The sequence below is a fragment of the Perissodus microlepis genome, chromosome 13 (genome assembly GCF_051167445.1).
Source record: "Perissodus microlepis isolate ML-2025 ecotype Zambia chromosome 13, ASM5116744v1, whole genome shotgun sequence".
Lineage (NCBI taxonomy): Eukaryota > Metazoa > Chordata > Actinopteri > Cichliformes > Cichlidae > Perissodus > Perissodus microlepis.
Window position 1 is genome coordinate 32,784,161 of NC_140473.1, and position 15,368 is coordinate 32,799,528.

Genomic DNA, 15,368 nt, shown 5'->3' on the forward strand with positions numbered 1-15,368 from the left:
GTCAGACTGCTGCATCAAGTGTTCAGACATGAAAGAACCCAGGAGGCGTGCTGTAAAGTTCAGAAACAGCTTTAATGTCTGTGTGGGGATCTGTTCAGTGACATCAGAAGTTTCCGTCTGCGTTTTTGTCCCTGTAACGTGATGAGGTCTGACAGCTGTGTGTGTGTGGGCGGAGCACACGTGCATGTACACCATACAATAAATAAACATGTTATATACAAATACAGTCGTAACATATTCACACTTCACTTTGATGTGAGTAGATTTCATCTCAAAGATCAGACTGTGGTCACGTCCCATCAGGCTTCACTCAGTATCCCACGACGACGCCAAACTTTCATTTAGCAGTTCATGTTGGGCAGAAAGCTGCAGTTTTCTAAAAGCTGGCCAATCAAAGAAAGCTAAAACAGGAGGATTATTCTGAACTGTGAATCATGCAAAGCTGCTCAGTCTGGGAATAAAGAGGCGGAGCCAAGCAGCACAGATCTCCACCTGAAAACTTCTGGAAGCCTCAGTCAGAACTCCATCTGATTTTCATCCACATTTAAATTGTGGACTTTTGTTTTGTGTCACTCGGCGTGGCCGAGTGTGGGCTGATGATGTCAGTCGGATTGTTTTAAAGGTCAATCTACTCACAGTTAGCACGATTTTATTTTCCAAGTGATTATAAGAAATGAGTTGATAAATTATTGATTTATAAAATAAAGCTTCAGTTTCAATTGACCTTTTCAAAATAAAAGCCTCCACATGCCCCTGGGACAAGCCCCTCTGAGCTGACTGCAGAGGTGCACCCTGGGCAATGTAGGTGGGGTTTAAACTGTCCATTCAGTCGTCCTGTGACAACATGGATGATGTCATAGTTCAGGTGCTCGCTGGGAGCTGAACCTGAGGCAGGTGGAGCTGTGTCCCGGCCCCCTCCGGTCAGTCTAAATGACCTCTGTGTTGAGTTTCTTCTTTTCTGGTTCTGCTGCGCTCAGAAACCTGATTTGTCCCTCCTCCTCGTCCGGCCATGCTCGCTGGCGGCTTTTCTGTCCTCTCTGTGAAGACGATGATGTCACAGAGGACCAGCAGGAGGTGTGTCCACAGTTCCTGCAGTGACCCTGCAGAACAAGGGCGGTGGTCAGCACCACCATGGTGAGCGTCACCCCTGCCAGCACCAGCACGATGATGAGCTGCACCTCTGACAGGCCGGCGCCACTGCGCTCGCTCACAGTCACTTTCAGCAGTCTGTCACTGTGACGGCTGCTGTTCCTACCGTCGCCGCTGCTAGTTGTGATTCTCTGGCTCCTCCCTCTACGTCCTCCTCCCTCCCACCCAACCGTTGTCCAGCCGGGTTTGCCGGCGTCGCTGCTACTTGGCGTCTCACAGATGTCTCCAGTGAAGCCAGGCCGGCAGACGCAGTGGAAGCCGCCGGCGCGGTCGAGGCAGCGGCCCCCGTTCAGGCACGGCTGACTGGCGCAGTCGTCCAGGTTGACGGTGCAGAAGCGCCCGCTGAATCCCACAGGGCAGACGCACAAGAAGCGGTTGAACCCATCAACACAGGTGGCGCCATTGGCACATGGCTTCATCAGACAGTCATCAACGTCAGTCTCACAGCGCGGCCCCGTGAAGCCGGCCAGGCAGCGACACGTCAGCTCTGGTGCAAAACCGTCAGCATCCTCACAGAGACCGCCATTTTTACACGGAGACCTGCAGGTAGAGAAGAGGAAGATAAGAAAACCAGCAGACTGCAGCAAAGCCCCCACAGACTCCCATGTTAAAACTTTACAGCAGAAATTAACGTGTTTACAGCCTGATACACAAACTGTTCTGGGCTCTGTAGATAACATCCCCTCCATGACACCTGTATTAAACTTTTGTTACAGAATAAAGAGAGGAGGAAGCAGATGAGAGCAGAAGAAGAGTGTCAGGATATGCAGATGACACAGTTTTATATACGGGAGAAGACTGACAGTTTATCTGGATTTCATGTCAGCAGTCAGAGACAAATGTAACACCCACATTGTTTTGAGGCTTAAAGTTTGGATCATTAGGGGTGTGGCCTAGTTGATAGACAGGTGGACGGTGACACAGGCAGCTGTCCCTAAACTGGACCTCATGACTGTGTTTGTGCTGTTGGAGCACTTTTAATGACATCATCAGGCCAATCATATGGCTGCTGTGAGGTTAGTGTACTAACAGAGCATCCAGAAGGCGGAGCTCCAATTTCAGGATTTTATTTGGATGGAGCACTGATTAGCAGAAATCTGTGTCCATGTGATGCTCCGCCCTCTCATCCAAAGTGCTAACTGAAACGCTCAAATCAATGATGTCACAGTGGCCACGCCCATCTGTTCTACAGTTTACGGTCTGCAGGTCGACAACAGTGTGTGCACCTGAAGCTACTTCCCTCACAGACGTGCTCTTCTCCTTTACTGTAGTAAAATCTGTCAAATGTACTGAAGTCGTTTATTTTCACTGCTGCTGAAAAGTCATGTGACAGTTACTAAGCTCATTAATCAGCATAATTATTCTGCTAATTATTAAAAATAAATTCAGCTGAAAACATTCCAGGAAAAACAGGAAACACTTTGTTGTTTGATCGGTAACGTCTGAGTGTGTTAGTGTGTCCTCTGAACCATAAGAGGAGCTCACACCTCCTCTGGTGACACGGGCCGGTCCTCTGCTGGCAGTTGTTGCCGTGGAAACCTTGAGGGCACAGACAGGTGAAGTCGCCGCTGTCCTGAATCACACAGGTAGCTCCGTTCTGACACGGCTGCTGCTGCGAGCACACGTTCAGGTCTGACAGACAGCAGGAGACAGGTGAGCTCAGACGCACTGACGGAAAGATGGCAAAAGAAAGATGGCAGACGTTAATGCACAGGTGACCTCTGACCTTTGTCGCAGAAGCGCCCTCCCCAGCCTGGCTCACAGGTGCACTGCCAGGGCTGCTCGCAGGAACCGTGCACGCAGCCGGGCATCGGCATGCAGCGGTCGCACAGTTCGCCGTCCCAGCCAGGGTCACACCTGGAAATGGGAAGGAAGCAAGGAGACATTAGGTGGAAAGTTAGTAAAATAGATCTGTGACAGAAACACAGATCAGGTGAGTTACACCTGTGTAAAGTCCTCCTGAACAAGCCACGAGCTGACAGGCAGCCGGGACATTGATCGGGCAGTGATGGACGATTGATTGATCGATCAATTGATTGATGGAGTGTCACCTGCAGACTCTGAACTCGTCACAATGGCTGTTGGCGATGCTGCAGCTGCAGTCAGTTTCTGCAGGGTGAAAAACAGGTTACATCAGTCACACCTGCACAGACGTTTAACATAGAGCAGCAGAGCTCTTCGTTTGTGATGATGATGTCACTGTGACATCATGTGATGATGATGTCACAGTGCCCCTTTAATCAGACACAAACAGACAGAAGCAGCAAACTGACGTTCATTACCTGAAACAAAGAAAATTATAAAACTATAAAAGCAGCTGAAAGAGCCAGAAACCTGGCCTGATTGGCTGACCAAACACAGCCAATCAGCAGAGAGACTGAGGGGATGCAATCATGTGTTGAGGTGTGGCAGGTAGAGTCAGGTGGAGTCCCTGACCTCTGCTTTAATTTGTCAGTGTTCATTGTTGTTAATTATTCCATGTTTTTCTCTGACTGTGCCCCCATCCCCCTCATCATCGTCATCATCCTCATCCCGTTATCATCTTCTTCTTCGTCTTCATTATCTTTACCCTCAAAGTGTTTTTTATCTAGACGCCATTTTGGGACTGCCACACAGCCACGGAGCTGCCGGGAACACTGAGCGCGCCTCTCATAACTGTAGCAGCAGCTGGGAGTTATGTGAGATGGGTCGGACAGCAGTGAGGGGGCTCCGGCTGACAGCTGGGAGAGCCCGGATTAGTAGGAACAATGAGCCGCCGAGCGCTTCGGAGCGTGCTCAGTGAGGATCCAGCCGTGACAGGGGATTGTGTGTGTGTGTGTGTGTGTGTGCTGATTGAAGCTTCCTTTCTCACTGGTCTGCTGCTGTCTGATTGGTCAGGGGCACACCTGTGGCTCTCGTTAGCCATCCAATCAGAGTCCCTGATGGAGGCTGTAGTGGTGGAGGCGGTGCGAAGGCCCTGACCTGCGGCGTGTGTGCCCACAGAAAGGTCATGAGGTCACGCTGCCTTCAGGAGCCCGCTGTTTCCTCCGAGTGTCCGGTTTAATTTGAGCGTTCGAATGTTGCCCTCGGCTGTCGCACCGTGCCGCTATCACGGAGTAAAGTAATCTCATTACTGCTGTATCTACTGATGTAATTAGAATACCATACCTCCGATCTCACGCCAACGTCTGTAAGTGTGAAGATCATTTTAACTCAGAGAGAAGAAACTGTGAGTGTGGAGCACGCCGTGTTTCCACGTTAGCATGAAACACGTGACGACAGCTAGCACGCGGCGTTGGGGTTGCAATATTTGATTTTGCTCGTGTTCGTGTGCATCGTGACAAATGAATGCACACGTTTGTAGCCTCTGATCAATGGCTGAGCCTTGAAGCAGCAGTCTACAGAGTGATTGGTGCACAGCAGGAGGAGGTGTGATTATGTGACCTACCTTGACCTGCGCAGGGTGGAGTGATGATACCGTGGAGGACGCAACAGCTCAGCGCCAGCGTGGCGGCTGCGGCTCTGAGCACCCACATATCGACTGGGGCGAAGACGACGGCCTGAAACAGAAAACGGAAAGCTGGTCACGTGACCTGCAGGGTCGTACACCCAGCAAAGACTCGACAAGCTGCAGGTAAATGTGAGCGCACTCAGTAACAGCACAGACACACGAGACATGACAACAGACGCAAACCAAACACAAGGCTTTTATTTTTAAATCCACAAAGGAAGGACAGAGCATCAACAGACGCCGGAAGACCGACGGGTACAACTGACTGTGTGAGGTCAGGAGGTCAGGGAGGCAGAGACAAGAGGGACAACCACGGAGCAGGACGCTACAGATACAGAGCGACTGGAAGCTCACCAAAGCGGACACACCATCTCCAATCCTACAAAATAAAAGTCTGAACCAAAAAACACAAAGAGGAAGGTGAACACGAGCCACAGAGCCCAGCGCCGCGGTCACACGGCGAGAGGAAGCTGACCCCAGATCAAACACGCATTGACTCCTGGGAGCTTTTCAAAGGCGTATCTGCGGCGTGGGAAGCTGAGACGCCACTTATCAAACACAGCACTCTGTGATGATGCCACGGCGCATCTCAGAGAAGCTGTGAAGGAAAAGTTGGAGAGCATCAGGGATGAGGCGGCGAAGCTCAGACAGGAAGTGGAGTGATGCTTCCTGTTTGAGGTGATGTCACTGTACTTCCACATCTCGGGATTCCTGCTGGGATCTCTCAGAGCGTTTGTGTGATTTCTGTCGTTAAGCCTGGGTCAGGAGAGGAGATGTTTCCAGGAAGTGAAGCAGCATTTGATGTGACTGTCTCTCCTCTCCTCAGGAGGTTTTCAGGTGTAATGGCATCTACACAGGAAGTTCTCTCACTGCTGAGTCTGAAAGTCGTCAGCTGACGGTCAGAAACGAGGGAGGAGCTTATCGCTGAGGAGGTGTGACCTGATGGTGGCTCGGCAGTGCGGCGCTGCCTTGGGATACAGCAGCTGATGGAGAACTCGAGCAATGTTCAGCGGTTCCGAAACATCACGAGGCTTTCTCTTTTCTGCTGTTTGATTTTTTTTTGATATACCTTTATTAGTCCCACAAGGGGAAATTTCATAAGGCTGCCGACCTACTGCACGCAATGGCGGCGCCATCTTAACCTCCGACCATACATACATTACACAAACATCACATGGGGAAGACAGGTCAGAGAGGTATAACAATGGAAAATGCACCTCATGAGGAAAGATAAGGAGAAAAAAATAACTCCCCCCAGACTGAGCTCCAACAGGGAGATAGAATAGAATAGAATAGCCTTTATTGTCATTGTACAGAGTACAACGAAATTGGAGTGCCACTCCCTTGGTGCAAGTTTCAATAATAAATACAAATGTAAAATATAAAAAGTACAAAAAAAAAAAAACAATCGTATTACTCAAACAATAGTATGTACAATATATATAGGATAGCAGCATTAATATAATGACAGTATGAGTAGCAGCATAATATAATGACAGTGACGGTATGGAATAGGTTCAATTGTTTTTGTGCTTATTTACTACGGTGATAGCTCTGGGAAAGAAGCTATCCCTGAATCTGTTTGTCCTGGTTTTATGTGACCTGTACCGTCGGCCTGACGGTAATAGTTCAAACAGTTGATTGCTGGGGTGAGAGTAGTCCTTGATGATATTGCCAGTCTGCTGAGGTACCGAGAGTTTGCAGTGACCTCCAGGCTGGGCAGAGAGCAGCCAGTGATCTTCTGGGCTGTGTTGATGACCCTCTGCAGTACTTTCCTGTCCGCAGCTGAGCACCCTGCATACCATGATGTTATGCCGTACGTTAGGATGCTCTCTATGGTGGCTCTGTAAAATGTCACCAGCAGCCTCTCCTCCAGGTTGTTCCTCCTGAGCACTCTCAGAAAGTGGAGACGCTGCTGGGCCTTTTTAACCACCGCCGTGGTATTTGCAGTCCAGGAGAGGTCATCAGAGATGTGCACGCCCAGAAACCTCATGGAGTGTACCCTCTCCACACAGTTCCCGTGGATGTAGAGTGGGGCCGGGTCTGCTCTGCCCTTCCTGAAGTCCAAGATAAGTTCTTTAGTTTTCGTGGTGTTCAGTTGGAGGTTGTTAACTGAACACCACTCAGTCAGTCTGTTGACCTCATCTCTGTAGTCCGACTCATCCCCCCTTGAGATGAGTCCAACCACTGTGGTGTCATCCGCGAACTTTATGATGGTGTTTGAGAGATGGGTAGGGGAGCAGTCGGATGTGTAGAGCGTAAACAGGAGGGGACTCAAAACACATCCTTGTGGAGACCCGGTGCTGAGTGTGATGGTGCTGGACAGGTGGGGGCCGAGTCTGACAGACTGTGGTCTATTTGTCAGGAAGTCCTTGATCCAGAGGCAGATGGGGGTGGAGAGTCCCAGGTGAGACAGTTTCTGGACCAGGATCTCCGGGATGATATGATTGAATGCTGAGCTAAAGTCCAGGAAGAGCATTCTCACATAGCTTCCTCGGTGCTCCAGGTGACTCAGAGCAGTGTGGAGCGCTATGGTGATAGCGTCCTCGGTGGATCGATTTGTCCTGTAGGCAAATTGGTGGGGGTCCAGAGTGGGAGGCAGACCGGCCCTGATGTGCTGACAGACCAGTCTCTCAAAGCACTTCATCACTACAGGCGTAAGTGCAACAGGCCTGTAGTCATTTGGGCTGGCCACAGCTGTCTTCTTGGCGATGGGGATGATGGTGGAGGTTTTGAGGCAGGGCGGGACGGTGTTTGATGACAAGGAAAGGTTGAAGATTTTAGTGAAGACTCCGGTCAGTTCGTCAGCACATGCTCTGAGAACCTTTCCATGTATTCCATCAGGACCTGCCGCCTGCCGAGATCAGTTTGAGAACAGAAAAAACACCTCTGCACATGAAAAAACTCTTAATACACCAAAGAAACACATGACAAGTAACAGGGGGGGTAAAGGGTGAGAGACAGCCGATTTAGACAGTACAGCCGGGCCTGCAGCCTGTGCGCTGGTCTCCTTGATCCACCGTCAGCATCGGAAGGGAATAAGTGTTAAAGGCGTTTGGAAAGGGAGGGGGGATGAGTGTGTGCATATCAGTGTATATGTATGTGTGTGCGTGTCCAGAGTTCAGCTGAGACAGTGTCCTTCGCCCTGCCAGGCTAAGTAAACAGTCTTCCAGCCAACCCAGGTGGCCTTGCATGGAATGGGAAGAACAGACTCAACACAGTCGTTATCAGGGTGTTGTTGTTCGGCTCCAGCCTTGCGACCGCAGCTGGCGCCGAAGGGGTCTCTGCATGAAGTGATGGTGGTTTTTACTTTAGTGCGAACAGCTCATATGAATTTCAAAGCAGTTCTACAGTCCAACACTGGTCTCTCAATCTCCCGTTGGAGAGCCGCGAGCTTCGCCATACTTGCGTTCTGTGATGTTGTCATTTCTTGTGCTCAAGGAGCCGATTCTGAGAACTCACGGCAGTGTGCCTCCCCGAGATGTATCCAGTCTGCACTCAGAGATCTTATTCTGAGTATTCACAGCAGCCGTAGCCTTTCCAAGATCTTATCAATCAATCAATCAATCCCAGTGGGCAGCCTTGTGGGGGTTTGAACAGCCGGTTCCGCTTTCTTAATTCTTCGATAAGTCAGGGCCAAGCCAGCTCCGATCAGCCAGAACCCTGTTACCATGGTTCCGAATAGGTAGATATCTTCAGCACTCAGGCTCACCCGAGCCCAGACTTCACGTTGAGAAAGGGGTGTCGATTGCATTTAGGGACCAGTTGATCCAATCCATAATTCCTCTTTTAGGTTTTAGAGAACAGACTGTGAGAGAGTGTTCAGGGAAAAGTAATACAAAAAACACGAGACTAGACAAGGACACAAGAGGCTAAGCAGGGAAGCTAAGGGAGAGGAGGAGGAGAAAAGTGCGACCGCCTTCGTCAAGAGCAAGAGCAGTGGGTGATGTGACTTCCTACCTGCTGCCAAAACTAGTGATGTGCGATACCACTGATTTCCTTTCCGATCCGATACCAAGTAAAATTCAGGGTGGTATCGACGATACTGATCCGATACCGATACTTTGTACAAAAACTTATTTTATTTATTGTATCTTTTATTGAATCTCAAATTATAGCTTCATAATGATCGCAGGACATCAGATTACTTGTTCTTATCACTTAATAATGCAGAATTATCATATAGAAATAAAAAAACTGAAGTTGTGCACTATTTGAACACCTTGCCTGCCTGCAGCATTAAAGGACTCCGTGAGAGACGTCTGTCTCGCCCTAGCAGCACCTGTCCCTCTCCTCCTCTTCAGTGCGCCTCAACATACGCTCGTCATATTCTGTGATATGATTTACTCTGAGGTGTTTGATGAGGTTAGTGGTGTTGCCACAACACCTCACTTTCTTGCTACATGTATCGCAAACCACTACTTGGCTAGTTGTGGAGGTAAAATACGTCCACACATGACTCCGTTTACGCTCAGCTATTGTTGTGAGTGCGCACGCCAGGGGCTGCCACACAGTTATACAGCCGTGTTTCACACATGACTATGAAAGACGTAAGAGGAAGTAGTTCCTTCCAATGTAGACAATCCGAATGTTATAGTTTCTTTCCACTGTGTTCCTGTTAATGATAAACTACATATTTACCCTAAATTACTAAAATATCGATATTTTAATGTGAGAATCGATTCTAGAACATAAATGACTGGTATCGGAGGAATCGATATTTCAGGATCGATCCGCACATCACTAGCCGAAGCTTTAGACTCCCTCCCCGTCCTCCTTCAGGTGCTCGTGGCTCGCTCTGAGCTGGCCTGTTGCTGTAGTGACGGCGCCTCAGGTCGCTCTGCCCACGCGCTCGACTCGCAGGCGGAAAAGAGTGCGGATCATTTTTCCTGAGATTACAGCGACGAGCTCAACCTCCGCACGGACAGGAACCGACATGCCAGATCAGTGTGTCTGGCATACCACAGCACACACACACACACACACACACACACACACACACACACACACACACACACACACACACACTTTATCCTGCCTGTTTGCTCCAGAAAGAGAAGAATGAGGGGAGTGTATGAGGAGAGATGGCAACAGGTGGCCAATTTAATGCTTCAGCACACACACACACACACACACACACACAACAAGCTGACTCACTGCATCCAAGTGTTTCTGTGGAAATAAACCGGCAGTCTGTGTGAGCGGCATCGACAGGGGGTGGAGACAGGGCTGTGAGGTCCCGCCCCCCACCCCGCCTGAGTGTAACCACACACACCTTCAGCTTTCATCGGTGTGTGTTTGTTTTGATGTGTTGTGGAAACTCGCCGTGTGTTTTTCTACGATTGTGTTTAATAACTGGAGGGCGTGGCTAAAAGAATGAACTCGCTGACTCACCTCGCCGCACACAGGCTGACCACGTGTCGGCCAGCGTGCGGCGAGATTATTTAGTTTAGTTTTTATTACAGTATTTTCACGTGAATTTCATTTTAATATCTTTATTTTCATTTTCCTGTTATTTTAATTTTATTTAAATTATTTTCTTATTTGTTTTATTAACATCATAAAATTATTATAGTTTTATTATGTTTTGGAATATTTTTGTATTTGTATTTTTATTCCTTTTTTACTTTTTTATTTTGACTCTAAAAAAATAAATGAATTCATGGATTTTTAGACGTCATGTTTTCAAGATCAGCATTTGGTTTGTTGGCTCCTCGTATGATGTTAGCGTGGCGGCTGAGCAAACAGTGTGTGTGGAATCCCGAGGCGTCTGCGTGTTCTCCCTGGCGTCGTGCTGCTGATACTGACACTTCCTTCAGTCTGAAAGATCCTCCAGCCTCAAGGGCGAGCTTTCAGCGGAGCTCCGCCTCTTTCACTGTTTGATGTTCAACTTGTTTTTTCCATTATAACTTCCTCCATCCTTCAGAGGCGGCGAGGGTTTGTACAGCTGTAAACGATACCTGTGAGAGACTCTGTCCCTCAATGGTTTGCTTCAATTACAACTTTAAGACCTACATCCATCTGTGATTACAGCTTCTTCATCAAACCCGCAGACATAAGGCTGCAAAGATGGTGCAAAAGGACTCCACCCATTGCACAGCTGGGGGAATTTATGGGGTGTTTATGGGGGAGGACGAGGTGAAACATGCAGAAATGTTTCAGGAAATGAAACGATAAACGTGAGTGCGAGGCTGAGTGCACACCGCTGGCAGCCAGGAAGCAGATGAGGAGGAACATCTTAGAGCGTCTTTGATGTCGGCGACTCTGACAGGTCGAACAATCCGCTAACAGGAACACTGAGAACAGTGCCTTGCACTGCAGATCGGAGCCGTTGCCCTGGCAACAGAGTCAGAGAATGGGGGATAGGAGGGGCAGCGGGTTTCCGTGGACGCAGGCAGGATGCGGGTGCTGTCCCCACTGTGATGTTTCTGAGGGTATCATCAGTGTGACACGGCTTGCATCACTGTGTGTTCATGCATCATAATGCCTGCTGCTAGGGTCAAAGGTGAAACAGCCTCTGAGAGCTGCAACATTTCACTCCGCAGACTCTGCTGTGAAGCTGCATTTAACTGAATCTAGCTGGACAAGAGTTGACCAATCACAGAACATCTTCAGATACAAACCACTCATCCAAACATCCATCCAAACATCCATCCATCCATCTAAACATCCATCCATCCATCCATCCATCCAAACATTCATCCATCCATCTAAACATCCATCCATCCATCCATCTATCCATCCATCCAAACATTCATCCATCCATCTAAACATCCATCCATCCATCCATCCATCCAAACATTCATCCATCCATCTAAACATCCATCCATCCATCTAAACATCCATCCATCTATCCATGCATCATCCATCCATCCATCCATCCATCCAAACATCCATCCATCCACCCATCCATAATCCATCCTTCCATCCTTCAATCCATCCATCATCCATCATCATCCATCCATTCATCCATAATTCATCCATCCATCTATCCATCCATCATCATCATCATCATCCATCCATCCATCCATCTATCCATCCATCATCATCATCATCCATCCATCCATCCATTCATCCATCCACCCATCCATAATTCATCCTTCCATCCTTCAATCCATCATCATCCACCCATCCATCCATCTATCATCATCCATCCATCCATCCATCCATTCATCCATCCACTCATCCATAATTCATCCATCCATCCATCTATCCATCCATCCATACATTCATCCATCCACCCATCCATAATTCATCCTTCCATCTATCCATCCATCATCATCCACCCATCCATCCATCCATCCATCCATCCATCTATCCATCCATTCATCCATAATTCATCCATCCATCCATCTATCCATCCATCCATCATCATCATCCATCCATCCATCCATCCATAATTCATCCTTCCATCCTTCAATCCATCATCATCCATCCATCTATCATCATCCATCCACCCATCCATAATTCATCCTTCCATCTATCCATCCATCCATCATCATCCATCCATCCATCATCATCCATCCATCCATCCATCTATCCATCCATCCATCATCATCCATCCATCCATCCCTCATCATCCATCCATCATCATCCATCCATCCATCCATCCATCCTTCCATCCTTCAATCCATCATCATCCACCCATCCACTCATCCATCCATCTATCCATCCATCATCATCCACCCATCCACTCATCCATCCATCCATCCATCTATCCATCCATCATCCATCCATCCATCCATCATCATCCATCCATCCATCATAGCTGTTTCCATTAATGTGACTGTATGCAGTGAGCTACTGAGCTACTTTGTTAACCAAAGTGTGAGATGTGAAAACATCACTGCATCTCTGTAGTTTTACAGATAGTTAGGACTGGGGTCAAAGTTCACATGAGCAGGAGTTCTCCCTGTCCAGTTCCAGTTCTGTGTTTAACTGTGAGTTAACCTGCATCAGCTCATTTTAGGCTAACCTAAGCTCTATTTAGACTGTTTTAGAGGCGCTCAGTAACAGCTGAAAACAAAGCATCACTTTCACTGGTTTACAGAAACATTCAGATTCACAGTCTGGTGTGAAATCAGAGCTTGAAACAAAGAACAAAGAAACTCATCCTCACATTCAGTCACACAGGAGGTGAAAGGGTAAAACCTTCAAGAACTTCAAGAACACAGCACCGACTGATGGAACCATGACGTATAATGACTGCCAACCATCTGTGCAACGCCAGCTGTTCCTGATGAAGGTGAACATTTCTTTCCTCTTAAGCAGAGAGCTGAGGGACCATTAAACCTCACTGTAAAACTGCCCTGAATCACAGCATTTAATTCAGCTGCTGCAGCTCCTGATCCACCTGATGGTTCCACATGTCAGGAAGAGCCACACACCACACCTGCCTAATCTGGCCCGGACACTTGCTGCAGCTGGGTCTAGAGATGGCTTTATAAGTAACGCTACTTACTACAGCCAGCTTGAAGGCCTGTGGTACATAGCTGATTATTAGAGATAGGTTGATCATATTTAAGATCGAAGCATTAATTAATGGCAGGACTTCTTTGAGCAGTTTTGTAGGAATGGGGTCTAAAAGACACGTTGATGGTTTGGAGGAAGTAATTATTGAAGTTAACTCAGAAATACATCTACTGTGATAAAGTCCACTCCCCACTGCTCAGTATCAGGAAACACTGTTAAATGTTCAGTTTCTATGCCATATGTTAAAACAAGATCTAGAGTGTGATTAGAGTGGTGGGTGGGTTCTTTCACATTTTGACAGAAGCCAGTTAAGCCTGAATTCCTGCTGTAGTGCTCTAAATGGCAGAGCCTCTTTTAGATATATGGGCTTCCCTCACAGACACATTATGGTTATTATGGTTCACAGCCTTTCTTCATATGCACAGGTCTGAGGACACACCTGGGTGACTCGGGACTGGAACTGTGGCTGAGCTGCAGCAGCTGGACTCTGCAGGTGTGCGCCATATTTGACTGACAGACAGTATTCAAAAGACTGAATGCCTGAAACCTGATTTCTCTCCGATGACCAGCAGGGGGCGACTCCTGTGATCTGAGAGCAAATGTACGCCCTGCTCAGTGCACAGGCTCAGTCTCTGGTTGCAGGTTTGACTGAATGAAACATGAGCTTCCCAAAGGTCATCACTGAATGGACTCTTAGGCAGGTTAACATTTACTTCCTGTCATGTGACTCGTGTTCCTTTGGTGGATGTTTGTGGTAAGCAGGACAGTTTGTACTCAGTCATCCCTGTAGGCTCATAGCTCAGGCTCTAAACACTCAGTTTATCAGTTTTTTCTGCTCTGGGATCTGTATGATGTCAGAGAGAGAGGATGGTAGTCCCACCCACTTGCTGGCAGCAAATCAGAAGAAAGCTAGCTAAGAAAAAGGGAGGATCCCATTGGTATAAGACAAAGAAGGCTCATTATGAGCTGTGAATCAAGCACAGCTGCTCTGAGTGAGAGAACAAAAATAAGGAGCTGGAAATGAACAGCACCGCGTCAAGCTTTACATTTTAGGAAATAAAACCCCAAATTACCAGTTGTTCTGTAGAGGTCAGAGGTAGCGCTGACGCGGTAGTCCATTAAACCACCACAGAAGAAGTTTATTTGTTTGGTATTTAATTGTCAGTTTCTATCAATATCTCCTCAGCCCCAGTGATCCTTACAGTCACATGATCTTTACGTCATGTTTGTTCCTGACTCTGTTTCACGCTTTGAATTTACCCAGTGGAAAACAAGGAGAAACCTTGTGGTTTTGTCACCTTCTCACACGCGACACAGACGTCTTAAAAATAACTGCGAGCCAAAGAAAACATCCAGCAGCCCCCACCAATCAGAGATGTCAGGAAGTCTGTACCTGCTGCACGGCAAAGTTTAGAGAGCGCAGCCTGGAAACCAGAGCCAGAGTGTGATCTGCGATCTGATCTACGATCTGAGCCTCAGGAACTCTGGACTCCGCAGCAGCAGCGCTCAGTGACAGCTCTGAGCTGTTAGGGTGCTTACCTCGAGCTGGCAGCTTCCTCCTCGCTGATCCGCTGTCACAAACCAACTTGATATTCAGCTGCCGTCCACCCCGTGTCTCCAACACACACTCGGACATGCACACACAAAAACACTGTGGGACACACACTGCGCCGTCGTTCAGAGTGTGTGTGTTTGAAGCTGCAGACGAACGACGGGGAGGCGCTGCTCCGGCCGTCCTCCCCTCCTCAGAAAACACTCCCCCTCTGCAGGGTACGACCCCGACACAGCCCCCTCTGTGTGTGTGTGGAGGAGGGGCTGTGTGCTGTTACATGTGATCAGAGCAGGTTTACTCACCTGGAGCAGGGCTCTCAGGTGTAATGGGTGCTGATTGGCCGATTACGCTCGGAGCTGAACATACTCCTTTGAGCTTCAGCTTTTTTTCACACTGACTTTAAACAGGAAAACCCACAAAATCCACGAATATGATATTAATCATGTGACTACTTTTCCTGAAAATGTCAAACGGCCGGCTCACCTGACTGAGGAGGCGGGTCGAGTCTGTGGCGTTGTCACGGCTCATCTCTTTTAGCTCCACCACAAATCACAGAAACGTTTATAAGGACTTATGAAAGGTTTCTATAATAAAGTCTGAGTGACGGATCAGGTGACAGCGCTCTGACCACCTGCGCAGTCTGCAGGTAAACATCTACAGCATCACGCTGGCTAGCCTCTGTGCTACGGGAACTTCCTGTGGCGA

At 48.2% G+C, this 15,368-nt stretch overlaps 1 protein-coding gene across 2 annotated transcripts; it reads right to left on the reverse strand.

Annotated features, from left to right (window-relative positions):
• Positions 1–53: 53 nt before the first annotated feature.
• dlk2 (delta-like 2 homolog (Drosophila)) lies at positions 54–14,864 on the reverse strand. 2 transcript variants are annotated; one of them, XM_084948299.1, is made up of 6 exons: positions 14,651–14,864; positions 4,577–4,688; positions 3,201–3,258; positions 2,876–3,006; positions 2,637–2,781; positions 54–1,689 (listed from the first exon to the last, which is right to left on the reverse strand). In XM_084948299.1, the coding sequence occupies exons 2-6, from the start codon at positions 4,662–4,664 to the stop codon at positions 927–929; spliced, it is 1,185 nt and encodes a 394-aa protein (XP_084804425.1). In that variant the 5' UTR covers positions 4,665–4,688; positions 14,651–14,864; the 3' UTR covers positions 54–926. The 2 variants fall into 2 exon arrangements, with proteins under 2 accessions (XP_084804425.1, XP_084804426.1); XM_084948300.1 differs by lacking the exon at positions 14,651–14,864 and adding an exon at positions 8,600–11,050.
• Positions 14,865–15,368: the final 504 nt, after the last annotated feature.

What these genes read in the sequence shown, in the direction of transcription:
- dlk2 (XM_084948299.1), bottom strand. Translation starts at nt 4,664, where the DNA reads ATGTGGGTGCTCAGAGCCGCAGCCGCCACGCTGGCGCTGAGCTGTTGC. An exon ending in TCCACCCTGCGCAGGTCAAG is followed by an intron (nt 3,259 to 4,576) that starts GTAGGTCACATA and finishes TTCACCCTGCAG; the next exon opens with AAACTGACTGCAGCTGCAGC. An exon ending in GACGAGTTCAGAGTCTGCAG is followed by an intron (nt 3,007 to 3,200) that starts GTGACACTCCAT and finishes TCCCATTTCCAG; the next exon opens with GTGTGACCCTGGCTGGGACG.